Here is a 23,891-nt window from a genome sequence, read left to right as displayed (position 1 = left end):
GCGCAGCTGGATCTTCAGCAGCGTGGACTCGATGCTGTCGACCTCTGCCATCTCGAGTACTTCGACATTAGGGATGAAAGCGCTCCAATGGATGTTGAGGATGGAGCGGAGACAAAGCTGGTGGAAGCGTTCTAGGAGCCGTAGGTGATGCCGGTAGAGGACCCATGATTCGGAGCCGAACAGGAGTGTGGGTATGACAAAACTGAGGTCCTCCATCAGCCAGCTCCCCACCATGACTACCAGCACCCCCACATCTCCATCGGGCACACAAAACTCAAAACGGTCAACCAGCTTACCTATCTCGGCTGCACCATTTCATCAGATGCAAGGATCGACAATGAGTTAGACAACAGACTCGCCAAGGCAAATAGCACCTTTGGAAGACTACACAAAAGAGTCTGGAAAAACAACCAACTGAAAAACCTCACAAAGATAAGCGTTACCACAACCACCAGGCTGAGAAACAGCTTCTTCCCATTGGCAATGAGAATGCTGATCGACCAAAGGAACTGCTCACACTAACTGTCCGAGACTCTCATTGGTGCAGAACATTATTTATTTATTTATTTTTAGAGATATAATGCTTCTCCTGCATATGTTTTGTTTGTCTGTATGTGCATTATGTCTCATTGTGTATCTGTATGTTTTGCACTGAATACTGGAGAATGCTATTTTGTCGGGTTGCACTTGTACAATCAGATGACAATAAACTTGACTTGAAATAATAAGGTTTAAAAAATCATGGGTTTAGTTACTTTGAAACAGTGCTCTATAACTAATCATTAGGTTGTCATTCAATGGAAAGTAATCAATAAGACATATAAACCCCAAAGTAAAAACCCTGGTATGAGCTCAGTTGATTGATTTTGTTTGTAACAATTCCAGACCATGTTTAACTGAAAGGTCATCAATTATTGCTTGTTTGCAGTTGCAAGTATAGCCTGGAAAAAAATCTTACTAAACAAAATATGGGAGCACCACATCCACTGTGGAGTCATCAGTATCCTCTCTTGGGCCAACATCCCCAGCATGAAAGCCCTCAATGCACCTTCCCAGTGGCAGACCCCAAAGCAGACATCCTATTCCCAGTTCTGTTAATGGAATAGTTTACCGGGACAGACAAAGGAAAAGATTCAAATAAATACTCCTTAAAGAAAGGCTATTGTTCCCACAGGGTCCATGACTGGTCAGTGTAGAGAGGCAGCATCTGGGATGCTCTTGGAATCTCCAGGCCATGCATCGGGAGTGGTCTGAGAAGGCAGCAGAATGGACTACCTACCATTCCCATCAGCCACCATATGCCCCATCTGTCAAAGAGGCTGCTGTTCCCACAGAGGTCTCATTTGCCAACTCAAAACCCACAAATCCAGACAAGGGTAAGTCATCCTAATCGTGAAGAAGAAATGCTTGGGCCCTCAATAGAAAGAGAGAGGTGAAAAATATATGAATAATTGTAAAGGATAATTGTTGTCAAATTTCATGACAAAAAGCAAAAAAAAAAGAAAAGAAAGGACTTGCTTAGTTTGGTTTTCCAACAGACTTTGTAATATAACATGCACATCATGTGGGGAATTAAAACTCAAAGCTTGCTTCCTCTTCTCCAGGCAGAGCACCAGCAACAGAGAGCTTGAGAAAACAATGACAGGAAGGTGCAGATGATGCGAAAATGGGTGAAGATAAAACCAGTTCATTGTTGGCTTCTCATATTTAGCTTTTGTTTTTGATCATTCATCGATTCTTCTAAGAGGCTTAAGGACATTCCAATGTGGAATTTAATAAGCTAAAGAACCGTAGAACAGTACAGCATAAAAACAGGCCCTTAGGACCATCTAGTCTCTGCCAAACTATATTTCCACCTAGTTCTATTGACCTGCACCTGGGCCATACCCCTCCCATCTATGTGTCTGTAACAGCTTTGATTTACCATAGCTTACAAACAAATAAAGAACACACTGACTCGTTTCTTTCAGCCACACCATGAAGTCAACTTTCTTTGTTATTCACTAGGTACCTTGCATTCTTCAACTCCCCAAACACCACCCAGCTAAACCTTCTCATTGGCTCGCTGCCTCAGGGGTGATCCTAATGCTCTCACTCTCCTCCTCCTGTATCTGAAATCCATCATGCATGCTATTATTCACATGAGTGGCTTTGCTTATGTCATCAGCGGCATCACTCCCGACGAAAGTAAGTATGCGATCGCGGCATATCTGTCCAAATTTCTCTAAAGTATTGTAATCAAATCCACATCCACCAATTCCGTTGGCAGCTGGTTCCACATTCTCATCACCGTCTGAGTGAAGATATTACTCCTAATGTTCTCCTTAAACATTCACTTTTAACAAATGACCTTTAGTTCTTAGGAGTTAAACAGGTTAAAATGGTTAGTCACTGGGAGGTCCCAGATCATTGATATAGATGACAAACAAAAATGCATCCAGCAGTTATTTCTGAAGGTACCACTAGTCACAAGCCTCCAGTCAGAGAGACAATCGTCCACCACCATTTTCTGGGTTCTCCCACAAAGCAAATATCAAATCCAGTTAACTATCTCAATTCTCCAGCATCTCATCCTGTGGCTAAGGACATTTTAAATGTCTCTGCTAAGGCCCTGCATTGTTGCAATCTCTTCCTTCAAAGTTTAAACCAATATCTTGCCAGACCTCAGGGATTTATCCACCCTTATTTGCCTAAAGACAGCAAGAACTTCTTCCTCTGTGATCTGTATAGAGTCCATAACCTCACTGCTCTTTGTCTAACTTCTATAGACACTGTGCTTTAGGGGTAATATCTTCACTCAGACGGTGATGAGAATGCGGAACCAGCTGCCAACGGAATTGGTGGATGTGGATTTGATTACAATACTTAAGAGAAATTTGGACAGATATGCTGCGATCGCATACTTACTTTCATCCTTTGCTCCATACATAGATAACCACTCTTATCTTCAAGAGGACAAATTTTATTCATTGCTCTCATTTTGCTCTTAATATATCTTTAGAAGTTCTTGTGATTTTACTTCTTTGGGACTTCTTTTAGCCCTCCTGATTTCCTTCAGTGTTATCTTGCATTTCATATATTCCTCAAGTACCTCATTTGTACCTTACTGCCTGTACCCGTTGTGTATCTCTTTATCCTCTTAACCAGGTGTTGCATGTGGAGGAAATGTGGCTCCCCGACCCATCTGGAATATGTGTATTGCAGGTGGTCCCGTGCCTTCCCCACCTGGATTGTATTCAGAAGTCTCATCACCTGTCATTCAATGTTGGACTCCGGCCACTAATTAGTGCACACCTTGCCCATGTCTTATTCAAATCACTCAGCATCTCTATTGTCCAGACACATAGATTAGCATTATATTTAGCACCAGCACAGAGCACATTTCATTATCTCTGCCTCTGAACACCACTCTATGCCAGGTCACTATTGTGGATGTCGCTTGGAAGTGTCACGGGTAAGCTGAGCTATAGCATTGCTATAGATCAATACCTATAGTAGAGCCACACCTCCTGATCAGGGGTCCGGGAATGTGTGTTTACCCCTGCGTGTACTGTGTGTATTAGAGAGCCTCCTGACAATCATGGGTCCAGAAGGATGTGTATTACCCCCACTTATAGCGTTCAGATGTCAGCACTGCCTGTATGAATTTGTAAATCTGTACTGCTTAACAATTTTCCTACAATCTTTTATAAATTGTGTCCATGTGTATTTTATTCCTGTAATAATTTTTCCACGCTCTTCTATAAATTGTTGTGTGTTAATAAAAGCTATGTGTGATTGCAAACCCTTGTGTCCAGACTTGTCTCTCTGTGAACCACCAAACCTATACTCTTTCTAAACACAACACCAGGGTTTCAATATCCCTCAAAAGCCAAAGCGCCTTATATCCATTTGTCTTGCGTTTAATTCTGTCAGGAACATACAAACTCTGTATTCTTAAAAAATTACACTTTTTGAAGGCTTTCTAATTACCAAGCATACCTTTGCCAGAAAATAACCAGGCCCAATCCAAACTTCCATCAAAATTGGCCTTTTTCCAGTATATATCCTCAACCTGAGGACTAAATATATCCTTTTCCATAATTCTCTTGAAACTTGTGGCATTAGGATCTCTAGATCCAAAGTATTCTCTGCCACACACTTCTATCATCTACTCCCCAATAGGAGATCCACTCTCTCTAATTTGGACCTCTATAAGGAAACTTTCCTGAACACATTTGACCAACTCAAACCCATCCAGTCCTTTTACAGTAAGGAAGTCCCAGTCAGTGTGTCAAAAGTAAAAATCACCTTCTATCATAACCTTATAACACTGTCTGTTACCTCTCCTAAGTTACTCCTCCAATTCCCGCTGACTACTGGGTGATCACTAATACTATCCCATCAATATGGTCATCTCATTCCTCAGTTCCAACCATATAGCTGCAGAGGATGTCCTGTCTGAGCACTGCCATGATATTTCCTTGACTAGAATGCTACCCCACTCCCTTTCATCCTTCTGTCTCCCTCTCTCTTACATCTAAAACAACATTACTCTGGAACACTGAGTTGCTAATCCTGCTCCTTCTGGAACCAACTCAAGGAGAAGCAAGTTCTAATTCCTGGTTTCAGCTGGGAATGCGGCAGAAATGAAAAGGCACTGAACTGCTCATCTCCCTGTTGCTCCTGTCAATATACATATCCCACTTCCCTTTTGGTTCAGGACCTTTCTTCTTCATGACAAAATTTTCAGTTACTGTACATGCACCTCACCATCCCTATGGGTTTCTTTTGGCACAGGGTAATTTAAACCAGCAGTGCATATAAGAGAAAATAAAATTTTATGAATGATGTATTACCAACTTTCTAAAGAATCTTTATTCAGATTTCTAGTTCTCACTCCACCCTTTGTAAGCTTGACACAGTCATTAGCTGAACTCTGTGTTTAGGGAACGGTGATGCATTCCCTAATGACATTTGATCTTTTTCTCCAGGCTGTACGGCTGATTTGGCCCTGTCAGTTATGTATTCATATAACAGAAATGAGATAGAGCCTATCAAGTCGCTAAAAGTTCAGAGTTGTTGCAAAATGATTTTTCTTTTGTGACAAGCAACGGAATTTAATTCAAAACTGATTCCTCAGTGTAGCCAAATATTCCTTGCACAAATCTCTCATATTTTGACACTTAACTGCTATTGCACATGTTTGACGTGGTCATGTTTGAGTGATGTCAGCTGAAATGCAATGGATGCTCGATGCTACTCTTATGGACTTTCTCCCACTAACGTAGTGTGTGTCTGCATTGCAGAGCAGGCACTTAGCAGAGGGGAAAACGACAATGAGGAGCCTATCAGATGGTCCAAAAGGCCATGCTTCTGAAAATGTTCCTCTTTCCTTCCATTTTATTCCATGAATTTCTTATCCATCATTCCCCACCACTTACTCTCCCCGCTCCCCCTCCCTGACACAGAATACCCACATCTGACAGCTAGCTTATTAACTGTCAGCATTGTATGGTGCCTATGCCTTTCCCCCACTAGTCAAAGGCAAATAAACCCCTAAGCAGCCCCATTAGTGACTGCAGTGGTCACAAAGAACAAACGCATAGAAGCATTGTGTGGTCTGGGACTGGAGTGGCAGAGTTGAGCTTTTGTTTCTTTTTCAATATTTTTATTGAAATTGAAATTCTGCATCAAAAAAAAATTTGGAGTACATAAGAATACATATTAAAATTTTTAAAAATAGGAAAGTACAGCATTCTTAATCAAACAAATTATATTATAGTAATATTTCATTATAAAAATAAAATCTAATCTCACTACCAAAACCAAAGATGTTTGGTACAGAAGGAAAAAAATTCCCTGTCACAGTAATAAATGACCTTATTAGCCAACACCTCTGCATTAATACCAAATCAAAGATTTTGAACGTAATTCAAAAAGCGTCCTCAAATGTTGTAAAATTTAAATTTAAATCAGATATTGAGCATTGAATGTTCACAAAATTTAAACATGACATAACATTTCCATTAGCGTGAGTAGGCGGAACAATATCCTTAGAGTTGAGCTTTGAGGGAGAGTTTGAAACCACCTTACAGTTCACACATGGTTACTCAAAGAATACTTGTCATGCCAATTCAGTAGCTGTTCTCGGGTGTTCTCAAGCACACAGGCACAATGTCCCACTTCATGTTGTTTTAAATTGGACTGTCAATTAATTCATCCCAGCTGACGGGCGTTCTCTGTACTTCAGATTTGTGGATGAAATGAGAAACGAGAGATCTATAACACAAATCCAATGCAGTTACATGGAGATCCGTATTGGCTGGCACCAAGAATCATAATCAAGTTTATGGTCAGAACATGTTTCATGAAATTTGTTCTTTTGCAACAGCAGAGAAGAGTCACACTCAGCTAAACAGATTAACTTTCTATACCTCCCTGCTTCCCAAATGAAGTGCATGCTTCCCATTAAGTAGCTTTGTTGTACATCCAAACATTTCATGCGTGTAAGTATTTCTAGACCAGGGATAAATTTGTCCATGTTTCTGTCTGATCTTTCTTGTCTTTAAATTATTGCCAAGGAATTTCTCATGCCATCTGAATAGGCAGACTTGATGGGATTGTTGTTGTTTAGAGAGATCTTGGGGTACAAGTACATAGTTTCCTGAACATAGAATCACAGGTCAACAGAATGGTGAAGAAGGCATATGAAATATTTGCCTTCATTGGCTAAGGCATTGAGTAAAAAATGTTGGAATATCATTGTTAGAGTTGGAATAAACATTGGTTAGATTGCACTTGTACATTTGTGTGGTGTTCTGGTCACCACCCTCAAGGAAGGACATGATTAAGTTAGAGAAGGTGCAGGAAGAATTTACCAGGATCATTCCTTGATTAAAGAGCTTGAGTTATTGAGGAATTTGAAAGGTTAGGTCTGTTTCCCCCAGAGCAAAGGAGACTGAGAGGTAACATGATAGAGATATGTAGGGCATTGAGTGTGAGAGTGAGGAAGTCAAGTTGCAGTTACATAAATCAATAGGCTACATTTGGAGAATAGTGTTTAGTTTTTGTTGCCCCATTACAGGAAGGATGTGGGGGGTTTGAGAGATTCACCAGGTTAATGCCTGGATGAGATGGTACAGAGTTCTTTGAAGGTGGATTCCCATGTAGACAGGGCGGTTAAGAAGTCATATGGTATGCTGGCCTTCATAAATCATAGTGTAGAGCATAGGGGCTGGGAAGTGATGCTGCGGCTGTTGAAGGCATTGGTGAGGTCAAGTTTGGAGTATTGTGCTCAGTTCTGGTCTCCAAATTATAGAAAGGATATAGATAAGGTGGAGAGGGTGCAGAGATTTAGAAGGATGTTGCCTGGCTTACAACATCTAGAGTATGGAGAATGATTAAAGAGACTGGGACTTTATTCATAGGAATGTAGACAGCTGAGAGGAGATTTGATAGAGGTATTTAAAATTATGAAAGAAATAGAAAGACTAGATGTAAATAGTCTCTTTCCCCGGAGGGCAGAGGAGGTTGGAACAAGAGGGCATGAGTTAAGAGTAAACTCAGTGAGTGGTGGCAGAATGGAATGATCTTCTAAAAGAAATAGTTGCGGCAGGGTCCCTTCTGTCATTTAAGAGAAGGTTCGATGTGTACATGGATGTGAGGGGGTTGGAGGGTTATGGGCAGAGAGTGGGAGGGAGAGCTAGTGGAGTTGTTCAAGTGAACTGGCGCGGACTCGAAGGGCCGACATGGCCTGTTTATGCCCTGTAAACGGTTATATGGTTATATATAAGGAAAATTTGGACAAACTTGGGCTGTTTTCTTTGTTGAGTTGGAGGCTAAGAGATAACATTATAAATTTATAAAATTATGGTAGTATCGGCATGCACTTAAGCTTAGGTGCATAAAGTTTAATGAATGCTGGGCATGAAATTTACACAGAGAGTAGTGGGTGCCTGGAGCTGGTTCCAGGTTAGTGGTGATCATGCCAAATATGATAATAGCATTTAAGAGGCTTTTAGGTAGACACATGTACAGGGATAGAATGAGGGATATGTCGCATACACATGCGATTTAGTTTAATATGGCATCATGATCGATGAAGGTGTCATGGGCCAAAGGGGCTGTTCCTGTGGTTTATTATTCTATATCCTTTCAATATTCTATAAAACAAGAGCCAAGCAAAGCCAATGCTTTTTTTTTCCAATGATAGAGATGTCTAAAACTAGAGGGCATAGGTTTAAAGTGAGAGGGGGGTGGTTAAAAGGGGATCTGAGAGATAAAGTGTTGACACAAAGAGCATTTTCCAAGAAGTCTGATGAGATTTGGTTTTGTCGTTGAATACTCTGTCTGGACCAAATGGCCTGTTTCTATGCTATATAATTATGTCTCTGGCAACAACAATAATTATGCATTTTCATGTCAAGTTTCTAAATGGCTGACGGGCCATTTAAGATAAGATCACCAGGACTCAAAAGCATCCAAAGACACATTCACTTGGTAAGACTGTGAAGAGAGGTTATGGTTGGTTGAGTGGTTAACGAAGATTGTCAACACTTTCATCTTGGCAGGCAGCCACACTATTGGTGTCAGCTTTAAGGGCAAAGTGAGAAAAGAGGGAACAATATCAGCAATTTGATATTGCAATTGTCAAACAGACTCCAGGGGAGTGTTGGCTTCTGTCCAGGAAATGCAAGTTGCATTCAGCTAAACGAATACAACAGATGTGAAGTGGATCAACATTACCCATCTCTATGCTTTCAGAATTATCAACATTTTTCCATTGTGCATCTCTTGTCTGTTTAGCTGTTTTCGAGAATTCATAATTCTTTAGATTTACCGGTCACCTTTAATTATTGAAAAAAATTTCCAATAAGAAGCATTTAATTAGAATCTTAATCTGCTGCTGGTGTATATATTGCAAGCCATCACATTGGCTAGAACTAGAATTGACTTTAGGCTCAGCAAAGGTAGGAATGGCAAGATCCTTCCCCAAGTGGATATTTATAAAGATGTAACATTTCACTTTATTTCCAGCCACATTTATTGAGTAGTATTTCACAGGTTGCCATTGTGGAATGTGACATTGTGTTTGGTGCACCGTTAATCTGGTATTATATTGAGCATAGCATAGTTTGCAATGACAGGGAATTAAAGCAGCAATACTGAAATCAAAAATTATACATAATAAGTATCTGACCCCTGATCTTTACAATCTATTAAAGCCATTAATTTTAATGAGAAGAATATAGTACAGAATAAAGAACATATAAAGTACAGGCCATTCGGTCCTCAATGTTATGCCGACTCATATATTTCTTCTTAAAGAAAGCACTAAATCCTCCCTACTTTGTAACCTTCTATTTTTCTTTCATCCATGTGCCTGCCTAAGAGCCTCTTAAATGCCCCTAATGTTTCAGCCCCCACCACCATCCCCAGCAAAGCATTCCTGGCACCCCTAAACTTCCCTCCTTTAACTTTGTACAGATGTCTCTAGTGTTTACTGTTCCTGCCCTGGGAAACAGGTGTTGGCTGTTCACCCTGTCAATGCCTCATAATCTTGTAGACCTCTATCAAGTCTCCTCTCATCCTTTTACGCTCCAAAGAGAAAAGTCCCAGCTCTGCTAACCTTGCCTCATGAGAGGCAATCCAGATAAAATCTTGGTAAATCTCACCTGCACCCTCTCCGTAACTTCCACATCCTTCCTATAATGAAGTGACCAGAACTGAACACAATACTCTGCACGGTCTTACCGTGCAGAGTTGCAACATGGCCTCACTTCTCCTGAAGTCAATCCCCTATAAATGAAGCCCAGAATCCCATAGGCCTTCTTAACTCTCCTATTAACCTGTGCAGTTACCTTGAGTGATGTATGGATTTGAACCCCAAGGTTCATCCACACTCTTAATCATCCATTAACCCTGTACTCAGTCTTCTGGTTTCTCTTTCCCAAATGCTTCTCCTCACACTTATCCGGATTGAACTCCATCTGCCACTTTTCTGCCCAACTCTGCATCCTGTCTATAATCCTCTTGTAACCTTTAACAATCTTCAGCTCCATCCACAACTCCTCCAACCTTTGTGTCATCTACAAACTTACTGATCCATCCTTCTGTCTCTTATCCAAGTCATTTATAAAAATAACAAAGAGCAGGGGTCCCAGAACAGATCCCTGTGGCACTCTACTCATCATTGATGTCCACGCAGAATACTTTCCTTCCACTACTACTCTCTGCTTTCTTTCTGCAAGCCATTTTTTTTATCCACACAGCCACTGATCCCATGCCTCATGACTTTCTCGATAAGTCTCTAGAAGTGGGGGATCTTGTCAGATGCCTTGCTAAAATCCATGTAGAACACTCCTACCACCCTACCCTCATCAATTTCTTTTGTTACCTCCTCAAGAAACTCAATTAGGCTCGTGAGGCACGACCTTCCCTTCGCAAAGCCATGCTGACTAACCTTGAGTAGACTGTACCTCTCCAAATGTTCATAGATCCTATCCTTAAGAATCCTCTCCAATTACTTGCACATCCCTGACATAAGACTCACCAGTCTATAATTCCCAGGATTCTCTCTATTACCTTTTTTAAACAAGGGGACTACATTTGCCATTCTCCAATCCTCCAGCACCTGACGTGGCCAAAGAGGACTCAAAGATCATAGCTACTACCCTAGCTATCTTTTCTTTCACTTCCCACAGCAACCAGGATTATATAGCATCCGGCCCCAGGGACTTATCAATCTTGATGTTTTTAAGATGATCCAACACTTCCTCTTCCTTAATCTCCACATTGTCCAGCACACAGGCCTGTTTAATTTCAACTTCAGCTTGATCAATGTTCTTTTTGTCTTGTGAATTCATGCTGTGGTCGATGTGCTATGCAGAAAATGAATGAAAAAACTATGCAGGAGCTGTGAGAGAGTTGAACCAACCAACTGACTTTGCTGGAACTCTCCGAGAGTTTATCAGCACCATTCCCCAGGATCTTTTTTGGCCCCTTCCACAGGGACCATTGACTATTGTGATGTCAACCAGTGCGAGCCTGCACTTCCATGACTCCGTTCATGACAAGCCCCCCCCCCCCCCCACCACACCCCTCCCCCAGAACTGGTGTTCAGAGGCACCGAGTCCACAGTTTGTAAACAGTTCATATATTTGGGAGACTGACCTCTCTGCTGCAGGGCTGGAACAGTTACTGGTTGGTCAAGGTCCAGGTGTGCCAGTTTGAGGCAGTCACCAGGATCATTTCCTGCCTACCACCAATGTCCAAAAGCCACATAGTCCTGTTGTGTCATATCACCATGTTTGGACCCTCATGTGAGCACTGAAGGGGTGTCAGGTGCTCACCTCTCCTTATGAAGATGTATCTGGAGTCTTCAAGATCCTTCAGGACATAGGATGGAGCTAGTCCATGGCATGAGGTTAGTATGGGGGGGGAAGGTGCCCACCTTCTCGCAACGTCGCATTAGCAGCACCATAGATGTTTCCCCCTAGCATCGAGCCACTGGCACAAACTTTCCTGGAACTGTCAGTGGGGCCCCATAGACAAGCTCAGCAGAGGACATGGCTAAATCATCCTTCGGTATTATGCGGATGCCAAGGAGCACATAAGGCAGCTTGTCTACCCAATCCGGGCCTTGGAGCTGCACCATGAGGGGCATCTTCAAATGCTGATGGAACCTTTCCACCAGATCATTAGACTGTAGGTGGTAGGCAAGGATGTGATGTAACTGGGTCCCCAGGAGCAGTGCCAGCACTGTCTATAGGCTGGACATGAACTGTGCCCCCCTGTCCAATGTGATATTGGACGGAAGGCTGAAATGGGCTATCCAGATGAGGGCCCTGGCATAGGATGTCATGGAAGAGTCCAAGAGCAGAACAGCTTCTGGCTATCTAGTGAACCTGTCCACCATTTTGAATAGGTACATGGCACCTCTGGAAACCAGCAGTGGCCCGACGATGTCCAAGTGGACATGGTGTTAGGTCTGCTTTGTTCATGAATGAGTGAGTCAAACACCAGACTGAGTCGAAATCAAGGTTCTTTGTTCTTTATTGCCGGATTGTAACACTTGCAACTAACAGTGTTAGTTGGAGAAGGCGCATTCTGCCGTTATCAGCAAGTGGTGTTTTTTATATACCTTAGGATATGTACTTAGTAAATTATCATACCATGACATTGTCCAATGAATAAACTGTTGCTATCCTTCTCTGCTAGTTTCCTGCACATCAATTTGTCATCTCCACTCTTATCTTGAGAGTACAAGGTCACAACTGCATCTTGTTACGGCCCAGCACTGGGTGACTCCTTCCAGCTCATGATGTTTTTACCTAACAATGGTCAAATGGTTTGTGTGTTGGCAGGAAGGATGAAGAGGGGCCTTTGCACCTTGGATATCTGACAGTGCAGGAAAGTTCTGGCCCAGTGGCTGTCTTGTTTATGCAGGCTATGCCACATGAATCTGTCTGTGACCAATTGAGTTGGCATTTGCATGGATGGATGGGCCAACTCATGTAGCACGATGCCACCATGCAGCCTAGGTTGGCTGGTGGACACGTCACAGAGAAGTGTAGCTTCATATGGCTTGAAACATACATCTTCCAGCTGTAGCCCTGAGACTGCAGTGCTTCATCAAACATCTTAATCATCAAACATCTTAATCAGCCAGGGAGAGAGAGTAGAAGAAAAAGCTTTATAAAATTCCACAGAATATCCATCAGGACCTGGTGCTTTCCCCGAGTTCAGTGAGAAAATAGTATTATTGATCTCCGAATCTGTAATGGGTTTACTTAATTCTAAGTTATCTTGAGGTAATACTTTTGGGAGTTTCAAATGTTCTAAAAAATTAAACATATTACTAAGGTCTTGAGGGGATTCTGTACTATATAAGGATGTATAAAAATTTTGGAAAGATTGATTTATCTCTTCCTGGTGAGACTGCAGTGCTGTCGGCTGTTACCTCGCTATCCTGCCACTGGGCCAATGTGAGCACTGTATAGTTGATTCCGTGGGACAGAGAGTGCTCAAAGAGGGTGGACATATGGGACAGATCGTCAGCCATGAGGTTGTTCTTGTCGGAAATGTGCTATGAGATATAAGAGAGGTGATGTTGCTGCCTTGCGATCATGGGTCTAACACCCAGGCAAAGGCAAAGTGAGGGACTTGTGATCGGTGAAGACCATGAAATCTCATCCTTTGAGAAAATAACAGAAATGGTATATGGCAAGGTAGAGGGCTAGCAACTCCCTTTTGAATGCACTATATTTCTGCTCTTGAGGCTGCAGGCATCTGCTGAAGAAAGCGAATGGTCTCTAATGTCCAGGATGCCGCCAATAGTTGTGTTGAATGCGTCAACTGTGATGGAGGTGGGAACATCATTGTGCAGATGCACTAGCGTTAGCCATAGTGTCTTGGGCCTAGTCAAAAGCAGCTGTAGATTATTTGGTCTGACTGGTGTTAGGTCTGCTTTGTTCATGAATGAGTGAGACAAACACCAGGCTGAGTCGAAATCAGGGTTCTTTGTTCTTTATTACCGGATTGTAACACTTGCGACTAACAAGTTAGTCGGAGAATGCATTCTGCCGTTATCAGCAAAATGGTGATTTTTTATACCCTTGGATACATGCTTAGAACATCATCATATCATTACTTGTCCAATGACTAAAACTGTTGCTATCCTTTCCCTGCTAGCTTCCTGCCTCTCAATCCATCAATGTCTCTCTTAAACTGTTGCTATCCTTTCCCTGCTAGCTTCCTGCCTCTCAATCCATCAATGTCTCTCTTATCTTGTAAGTACAAGGATGCATTCTGTTACTCCTTAGTACTGGGTGACTCCTTCTCCGGTCCCATCTCATGATGTTTTACCTTACAAGAGTACAAGGACACCTCCCCTTCTTGTTACTGCCCTGTACCGGGTAACTCCCTACACATTCCCATCTCATGATGTTTTACCTTACAATCCCTCCTTTGTCCTCTTTAGAGGACAATCTCGCCCTGACTATGCTACCACCGCGTTACATTATTTCGCCTATTATTGCCAAGCTCTATACGGGTTCTGTTCACAGGGTAGTTCGGCTGGTGGGCGAGGGCTCCCCCAACCCTCCTTTGCGTACACCCCCCATCCGTCACCCCGATCCCATTGCCCGTTTACAAGTTTCATCCCATTTGCCCCCAAGCAAAAAACTAGCTAACCCCCCCGTACATTAGTAAATACCCAAGTTAACATATGGTCTACAATCTGATTAATAATGTTTGTGTTACAATCAATGTTATAATATTTGGGTTACAAGCAAGGTTAAAATTATATGTGTAACAATCTAATTCACAATCCCTCCTTCCCATCACATTCCCCTTCAGACTCCAGATCGATCTCAGCAACTTTCTCCGTCTCCTGTAATGTGAGATAGTCTTGCTCCACAGCCTGCACAGCTTGATATTTCGGAGGCAGTTCATCACGGTCAGCAAAGGCTTTCTCTATGGTCCTCGTGACCAGCATTCAAATGCATGGAATACAACAACAGCCACAAGTGATAAAAATTGATACAGAAATGAACAAACCCAGCAAAAGTTGTCCTAACAATGTGCTCCATCTCCCAAACACTCCCTGTAATCAGGATAAAACAGGATTGGAGACTCCAGACTGGGCTTTTAATTCTTTCGCCAATGCCCTAAGTTTCGTTAACCCCTTAGTGAGTGATCCATCTGGCCCTGTGTTATTAGAGATAGAAGTGCAGCATAGATCTCCAAACATAGCACACACTCCACCTTTCTCTGCCAGGACCATATCAATCGCTATCCTATTCTGAAGTGTCATAAGGGAAGTTTCTGACAGTTGTTGATGTATTGCCTCAACAACGTCCCTGGTCAAATTTGCAAGGCGCTGGACATTATAGTGAATAAGGTTGATCCTATTAACATTCTTATTTACAGTGATGGGAAAAATTGCACTAAAAACAGGAAAACTTTCAAACCCAGCTGCAATCTCATCGGCTAATTTAAATTCGTCCGGAATATTCCGGGCTTGGCCAATGGCATCAATCCATACCCCATCAGCGTTCCTTCCTCCCGGCCCCAAGAGTCCAACACTCCTCCTTTTTCTCCACAGCCAACTCTCTGTGTGGCGCAATTCTAGGGAATCCTCATCTCCCTCCTGCCTTTTGACAATCAGCACTGGCGCATTAAGGGTTACTAGAGCACACCGACCATCCCAGTTAGCGGGGAGCCAGTTGTACAGCACTCTTCCTCCACAAAACTCATCTGTGTAGTCATTCAATCTGCTACAAGTCTCCTTAGTTTCAGATTCATTTTTTTTGTTATGGGACCTCAAAATCATCCCCTGTATATGTTCATGATAACCAGTAACCTGTTTGGCTGCCCTGTCAGGCACCCATGTGGCGTTTTCCCTGCTAATAGTAGGTCGTCTACATACTGAATCAGTGTAACATCTTCCGGGAGCTTTAATTTCATTAGGATTTCGCTAAGGGCCTGATTGAACAGTCCTGGACTGTCCTTATAACCCTGAGGTAATCTAGTGTATGTGTACCGATGTGCTTGGTAAGTGAAAGTTAACCAGTCTTGCCATTCCTCAGCTAAATTCAAGCAGAAGAATGTGTTTGCCAGATCAATGACAGTATAGTATTCGTGCTCCGGACTCAGAGCCCTAAGTGCTACATATGGGTCTGGGACTGGTCTCCCGATGGTCTTGGTAGCCAAGTTAATCTCCCGGAGGTCGTGTACCATCCTCCAGTCTTTTCTACCCTGTTTGGGAACAGGCATGATGGGCGTGTTCCACATACTGTCAGGTGCCGCCCTTAAAACCCCTGACTCCATTAACCCTTCTATCGTTCCTTTAATACCCTCCTCCTGACTGGGCGACAAGCGGTATTGTTTTCTCCATATTGGTTTCTGCCCGGGGTTGGCCAATTCTAGAAATACCTCTCCTTTTATTACTCCCACATCATAGGGCCCCGTTGTCCATATATGTGGACTCAGATTAGAAAGATATTTGTCTGAGTCTCTGTGATCAATATTTTCTCCTTCTATGGCTCGGTCTCTTTCTACTTTCTCATTCACTACCTGGTCCCATGCTTCAATATTCAGTCTGACAAATTTTCCTCCCTCCGAGGTGGAATATCCCGGGATTTCTGTCTGCCTGTATTCACACCCTATCGCTTCCTTTACCATCGGACCCAGCTGTCGAGCGTGATGATCTTTGTCAATACCCAAGGTCACATGAGGCACACTTTCTACTCCTAAGCAGAACCACTCCATTTGTCCTTCTGTCATGACAACCATAGCAGCTATTCCCTCCTTACCTACAAAGATAAATGGACAATGTATCGTTTCTGTCTTCCCTTCTTTTAGAGAGTCCCACCTCTCCTCATATTCCTGGTCCGGGTGGATGGTGTAGTTTAATGTAACATGCATAGGATCTAGTGGATAATGGTAATCCCCATACCGAGGAATACTGGCCCTCCACTCAAAAAACTGTTTAATCAGCCCTGGGCCTGGTTCATCATACAGTAGCCGACTCCAGAAAATACTAACCTCCACAGAGTCTTCTGAAGCGTTAGATGGGGTCATTACTAAAAACTGTCCTTCCCTTCTTATTGTATCCCCTGGGTATGTTAACCGAAGGCCCTTCTCAGAACATTGTATGGTTATTCCTAGTTTGGTAAGAATGTCCCTTGCTAATAAATTAATGGGGCAACTTGGCACAACCAGGACAGGCGTCTTAACCCTTTGTCGTCCAAATGTCATGTCGATGTTATCTGTATAGGGCTGTGTTTCCCTTATCCCGGAGAATCCTATTGTAGATAATGTTTTGCCCGAAAATGTGCTCCCTGGGGGTTTTTTAATCACTGTCGTAACTGCTGCCCCTGTGTCAACCATAAATTCAATTTTTTCTCCATTTACCGTCCCCCTAAATTTTTGGTGGCTCCCAGGGAGGCGTGATTTTTGATTCTCCAGGGCACCGTCAATAATCAAATTCAGCACCTTCCTCAATATAGTCATTACACTGAGGTGCCTGGACTTGTTGATCACTCTGCCACCCCCCGATTCTCTGGGGCCCATCAATGTGTCCACCCCTACCCCTTGCTTGTCCTCTTAAGTTTCCTCCTCTTCCCCGATAGCCTCTAATAGAGGGTAATCTTTTTCCCCTTGCTCTCCCAGCCTCCGGACAGTTCCGCTGGTAGTGTCCAGGATTTTGGCAGTACCAGCATACTGCATGTTCCCCTCTATACATTGTACCTAGCTGTCTTTCCCAACCATTTCTTACTTGGGGTCCCGGATTTATCACTGGCCCCATGACCTGTGGGACTATCTGTTGGGCCGCTAATTTAACCCCTATATGTTCTATGGCTCTCACCAATTTATCGGTTGTTTTGTCCACCTCCTTCTGGGACGCACTTTCTGACTTAGCATGCTCTGATTGACGATGTCGTTTGATTGCATGTGTCAGGTGTCTTTTCCACAAATCCTCTGACATTGTCTCTACTCCCACAATGTCCCTTAATTTTGCTTGAACCGTAGCAGGTAGTCCGTTTATTATCCCATTACGAAAGTGAGCCCTTCCTAAGGGGCTGTGGTCGGGTCTTTCTCCAGTCCCTGTTTCCCATAAGTCCCATGCTCGAGTGAAATACTCGTGTGCAGTCTCTCCTTCCTTTAGTTGAAGGGTTACCAAGGCATCCAAACTATAGGGTGTAGGAAATGTTTCTCTAAGTGCTTCCCAAAATTTATTCCAAAGTGGGTTAAATTCTATTTCATCCCCCAATTTACTGCTTCTTACAATTTTCTCTATTTGCTTCAGGGCCCCTTCTGCCTTTAATTTTATCATGATAGTTCTGACATCTGCGAGTGCTAATTGTTCTTGGCAGGTTTCTCGCTCAAAACAAGAAATCCATGGACTAGCCCCATTACTCAATGGAGGTAGTTTTTTCATTAAACTCTCTAAGTCCATTCGTGACCAGGGTACATATTTTTGAGTTCCCCGTCCCGTGATCAGTAATGGGCATTGATATCTCAATTTTGGGGATTTCTGCTCCTTCTTTACTCTTGGCATGCATTTATTTATCCCACCTTGTTCTGACTCTTCTTTGTCACTGTCACTGTCCCTATCAGTTTCCAATGTCTCAGGGTCAAAGGTATATTGGTCACGTTCATCTCTAAGATAATCTTTTCGGCCATAGTTTAGTTGTTTCACATCTTTCTCTTTTGTTCTAACTATGTCCAGGTAGGCATGTCTATTTTTCTCCCTCCCGAGTCTTTTCCTTTTACTTTCCTCCCATGGTGGATCGTATCTCGTTTCCTCATCTGTACTACACTTTTCGTCCTTTACTCCTATTACCATTCCTTCAGCTTTAATTTCTCCTGACAGTGTTGTAGTTATCTTTTCCACTTCCTTAAATACACCTACCATTAATTCTTTTTGATCCTCACTGATCTGCCCCAGCACATTAATATCTCTGTTTAAGTTTTTAATGTTATCCTGAACCTTTTTCATGTTCCATTTCTGTATCTCTAACTCCTTTTCTATTTTCTTGGACTCCAGAGGGGTCTCTACATCTATTACTCCCCCTTCTATTTTTATTAAAGGGGCCTGTACCTCGTCTGATGTGTCCCTATTCCCGTGGTTCTTGTCACACCCCAGTGTCTCAATATCTGAATATAAGGGACGTGACTCCAGTGTCCCATCTGGGGTGCCAGGGGCACCTTGTGACTCCACATATGCATAGGGCGGGGGTCTACAAGCTATTTCTACAGGGGCCATAATAGGTGGGTTATCAGGGAGACCAAATTCTTCGAATATAGCTAGGACATCACGGTACTGCATCTCCTTGTCTCTCACCCTCTTTTTTGCTGACTCGCGATTAAAGATTTTGTTTTCTGTGTCCCGTTTTGTTTCTTCCAGCTTGTCTAAGACTCTACGTTTTAAAATTTTGTTTCCCTCACCTGTCAGGAACATCTCAGTGCCCCCGGGTAACCAACCCCTCTTCCTCCAGCGGTCTACACATTTTCGGAGCATTTTTTGTTTTTCCAATGCCGCATTACTGGTATTTCGCTCCTCTAATTCCTGATTAATTTCCTTAATAACCTGGTCAAAAGTCTTAGCAGGCAACTGTACAGCCATAGCTGCGGGACCGCTTTCTAATGCCTGTTTTAATTTAGGTTCTTGTCCGTTTAGGGGATCTATGTCAACGAAAATTGCTTTTAAAAATGTCTCCTTGCAAGCTGGATGACTAATATCTTTAAAAAGAACAGTCTCTAAGTCTTGTCCTCCAATTGACTTCAGACTGTCCTGTATACTCTGATTGCTCGTTTTCCACTCTCTGTTTTCCCAAAGGGGTCTGAAAGTTAAATTACAACTAGAAAACCAAATTCTTGGGCTATACTTTTGTCCTGTTTCCCTGTACCAATCTATGAATTTACGTAACTTTATCTCCTTGGTGATGTTGGGAATACCCTCATTTAACTTATCAAAAGTATTTCGAATAAACTGGGTGTCTCTTAGGAGTTTGTCAACTTTTTCATTAATATCTCCTACCTGATCCGGACACAGCTGTCGCAGCCTTCTGTCGTCGTTCTTGTTCACCAGGCAGGCGTCCCTGAGTACTTTTTTTGTTGTCTCAAGGTCTCTAGTGTCTGCTGTGGTATTCCACCACGGCGAATTGGGGAAATAAATTCTTAACTTCTCAAGTGTACAGACATTATCATACCTACCGGACATTTATAAGTCAGTCTCTCAGATACAATTGAGGCCAATAAGCCTGAACCTTTGTTTTCTTTCAAAGCCCAACCTTCACGTGGGAGATTTCTCCTCTTAATAACCAGTTTAGGGCAGAAAACTCAGGTCCTCAATTGTTTATAGACCACCTTCTCACTCTATTGGACTTTGCAACGACACAATAAAGACTTTTAAACTCTAGTAGTTTCTTGCGAAGCACTTAATAAATGTCATTCAAACACCTTAAGGACTTTTATCTTGTCTGTAATCACTTACGTGTTACAATCCTGGCATGCGACCTGCAATTGTGGTCGTCTAATTTGTCCGATCTCCAGTTCTTACTGACAATCATAAAGATTTTAAAAAAAAAAAAAGAGAATTTTGTTAAAACAGGCTTCTCTGGACCTTTTTATCAGCCGGCTGAGATGATTGTCAGAAAAAACAGAAACCGTCGTCCAGTGTTCACTCACCCATCACGTCGGGGTCACCAAATTGTTAGGTCTGCTTTGTTCATGAATGAGTGAGACAAACACCAGGCTGAGTCGAAATCAGGGTTCTTTGTTCTTTATTACCGGATTGTAACACTTGCGACTAACAAGTTAGTCGGAGAATGCATTCTGCCGTTATCAGCAAAATGGTGATTTTTTATACCCTTGGATACATGCTTAGAACATCATCATATCATTACTTGTCCAATGACTAAAACTGTTGCTATCCTTTCCCTGCTAGCTTCCTGCCTCTCAATCCATCAATGTCTCTCTTATCTTGTAAGTACAAGGATGCATTCTGTTACTCCTTAGTACTGGGTGACTCCTTCTCCGGTCCCATCTCATGATGTTTTACCTTACAAGAGTACAAGGACACCTCCCCTTCTTGTTACTGCCCTGTACCGGGTAACTCCCTACACATTCCCATCTCATGATGTTTTACCTTACACTGGGCAAGAGCTTGAAAAAAGGTTGCATGATCCTGGTAGATGATGGTAGAAGTTGACCATCCAATGAACACCTGCAAACCTTTGACCATAGTTTGTTTGGCAAATTTACAAATGGCCTCAACCTTTGATAGAAGAGGGACCGCCCCATGTTGATCAATGCAGTGCCCAAGGAAATCAATGGCTGTCAGGCCAAACTGACATTTCGCTGGAGTGATGGTTGGGCCATATTCACTCAGTTGCTGGCAGAGCAGCTGCAGTTGTGTTAGGTGCTCCTGTCATGAATGTCTGGTGATGAGGATGTGGTCAAGGTAGATAAAAATTAAATCCAAGCTGTGCCCCACCGAATCCATGAAAGTCTATGCTGTGTTTTTGAGACCGAATAGCAAGCGGTAGAACTCTAAAAGGCCAAATGATGAGGGCTGTCTTGGGGATGTGCTGGGGTGCATGGGAATCTGGTGGTACCCTCAGACCAGGTCGAATTTTGAGAAGATTCTCACTCTGTGTGAGTTGGCTGTGAAGTCCTGGATGTGAGGAACTGGGTACTGGTCGGCTATCATGAGCCTGTGGTAGACTGCACAAGATCTCCATCCCCCAAAAGACTAGCACCATGAGTAAAGGAGAGGTCGACGGGCTATCTGAGTGCCAATTGATTCCCATCTTCTCTATCTTCCTGCATTCTTCGTTGACGAGCTGCAGCTTGTCGGGAGGAAGCCTGCGTACCCAGGAGTGGTCCCTGCATGGGGATGTAGTGCTGGCACTATGTTTTGGGACCACGGTGGCTCAGGCCTTCCATGTGGAGCTGCTGTGCTGCTCGTTCGTGGTGCCACTTATTGGTAGTGCGAAAAATCCATACTCAATGTGCACATGTAAACAAATAAAGAAATGTAAGAAAACTATGCAACACAGAGAGAAAAAAATCTATAAAGTACAAAAGTAAGGGTCATCAGATGTTTGAATCTGTTGTTGAGGAGTCTGATGGTGGAGGGGTAGCAGCTATTCCTGAACCTGGTGGTGTGAGTCTTGTGGCACCTCTACCTCTTTCCTGATGGCAGCAACGAGAACAGAGCTGGGTGATGTGACTTCATAAGTCAGCATTAAAATTTATCTCCTTAAAAGTGGAACCACCTGTAAATTTTCATTGCCAGGACCTATACGCTGTGATCTGTTTAATCGCGCATACAAAATCATTCTACCTCTAGTCTCTCTTCTGTTAACATCCAAAGAGAAGATTTGACACACTGGATTGCCTGCCATCTCCAACACATTGAACGGTGTTCAGCCACAATCATCTTCTAATGGACTCCACTTACCCTCACAACAAAATCTTGATTTATGATGAAGTAATATGCAGCCAATTGCCGAATGATTACAGGAAGAGCAGAATTTTAATGGAGATCATTTACCTTAAAGTGGGAAATATATAATGTGCTTTGGGAGAAGCAAAGTGATGACTCTCAAATACTATTTCTGGCCTTCAAGTGGCTCAGAAGTAGAAGTACTATCAAGTAGCATCTCGCTCCACCACAACCCACAATCATCAATGGACTTCCTGACTGCCTGGAGTCAACTAGGTTATGTAGGGCAGCTCAATTGGTGTAAGGCAGCATAGTTGGAGTAGCAGTCAGCGCCACATCTTTGCAGCGCTATTGATGGCAACCGTGATTTGAATTCTGCTCTGTCTGTAAGGAGTTTGTATATTCTTCCCATGTCTGGTTGGGATTTCCTCAAGGGCTCCAGTTTCCTCCCTCTGTTTGAAATGTACCAGAGGTCATAGGGTGTAAATTGGGTGGCACAGACTAGTTGGCCAAAATGGCTTATTACCGTGCTGTATGTCTAATTTTTTTTAATTAAAAATAAATACAACCTGACTCCTACCCCCAACACATCTGCATTAGGGTTAGGGCTGCAACCAATGGAACTAGTGGAATCTCCCACCCCATGATCCAGCCCCCACACATGGGATTATTGGATCCTACTTGTGCAAATGAAAACTTCTTAGCTCATTCCCACCCACCCCACCATGCTCCCACAATAGTCAAAGCCTCCCCTACGCAGATCAGTGCACCATCCTTCCTCTATCCTAAATCTCCCATGAGTCAAGCTTCCTTCCGACCTCAAAAATCTCTCGCCAAAACGCCAGCCTCACTGTAAACAGGGGCCTGTGGCCTTCCGCTACTGGTAATCGCCTGGCTGTGGGTTTATGAAGCAACTGCATGAAGTTTAAAGATGTTAACAAATGCAAGGACCCCCCCCCCCGAGAATATTCTAAAGAATCCCAGCCCAACCCTTTTTCTTCCCAACCACACTCCACTGGAAATGTTCGGCCACTAAAGAGGAAGGGCACGTTCAAAATCCCACTTCATCCAAATTCAATTTTACTGAATCATTTTGTATATTTCCTATTCATAAAATAACCTACTCCTTTATAATTCTTTAATGTTGTACTCCTTTAAAATGCTTCTAACCAGCCAATTTCACATCTTTGTTGCAGTCTAGTTAGAACACAGGACACAAGAAATGGGTGCAGGAGTAGCCTTTCTATCCTGCTCTCCCATTCATCAACTCCATCTCCTTCCGTGTCATTTTCCAGCAGTATCCTATTAATCCTTGAGTGAAAAAATAGCTTCTTATTTCAGCTGTAAATGATCTACTCTTCATTATGAAAGCCTCTAGTTCTGGAATCCTCCATTAGAGAAAGCATCCTCCATGCATCCACCTGGTCAATCAGTTGGAAATTTGAAAAATCTCTCTTCTCTACTTCCTTACCTCCAGAGAAGCCTGCCCCAGGCAGAGCCTGCTAATCCTGGAATCACTTTGGTAACAACTGACTGAACCATTGAATCATTCCCCCCACCCCAGTACCCCTTGAACAAGCCTATAGTGAACCAGGACAGACTGATGCACTCTGAAGAAGCTTACATTTTGGTTACAAGCAGCAGAGGAAAGGTTGGCCATCTTCCCACTTACAGCTCCCCATGAACTTGAGCTCATCTAAATCTTTGCTATTGAACCATTTTTGACCAATTCACTAAGAGCTCTACATTCTATACATCTAATACATCTAATAATGATCTTTATGTTTTGTCCTGCCTGTTTCATCTTGAATTCGTATGTGTGAATTCTTAGACAACACATGGATGAAGGAAAAGGTTATTTACTTTAAAGTTGCTGTAAACAGCAACATAAGGCTGCAAGCCTCCATTACAGATCTTGCGTATTGTCTCTTGCTCTGTGTCAGCCACTTGC

At 42.8% G+C, this 23,891-nt stretch overlaps 1 protein-coding gene across 1 annotated transcript; it reads right to left on the bottom strand.

Annotated features, from left to right (window-relative positions):
- Positions 1-13,493: 13,493 nt before the first annotated feature.
- LOC138753410 (uncharacterized) lies at positions 13,494-20,638 on the bottom strand. The gene is made up of 2 exons (XM_069916369.1): positions 20,179-20,638; positions 13,494-20,049 (listed from the first exon to the last, which is right to left on the bottom strand). The coding sequence occupies exon 2, from the start codon at positions 19,709-19,711 to the stop codon at positions 16,961-16,963; it is 2,751 nt and encodes a 916-aa protein (XP_069772470.1). The 5' UTR covers positions 19,712-20,049; positions 20,179-20,638; the 3' UTR covers positions 13,494-16,960.
- Between the last annotated feature and the right edge of the window lie 3,253 nt (positions 20,639-23,891).

The sequence above is a fragment of the Narcine bancroftii genome, chromosome 2, assembly GCF_036971445.1.
Source record: "Narcine bancroftii isolate sNarBan1 chromosome 2, sNarBan1.hap1, whole genome shotgun sequence".
Taxonomy (NCBI): domain Eukaryota; kingdom Metazoa; phylum Chordata; class Chondrichthyes; order Torpediniformes; family Narcinidae; genus Narcine; species Narcine bancroftii.
Note: the sequence above shows the minus strand (reverse complement) of the source record. Positions and strands in the feature narration are given on the sequence as shown.

What these genes read in the sequence shown, in the direction of transcription:
- LOC138753410 (XM_069916369.1), bottom strand. Translation starts at nt 19,711, where the DNA reads ATGTCCGGTAGGTATGATAATGTCTGTACACTTGAGAAGTTAAGAATT.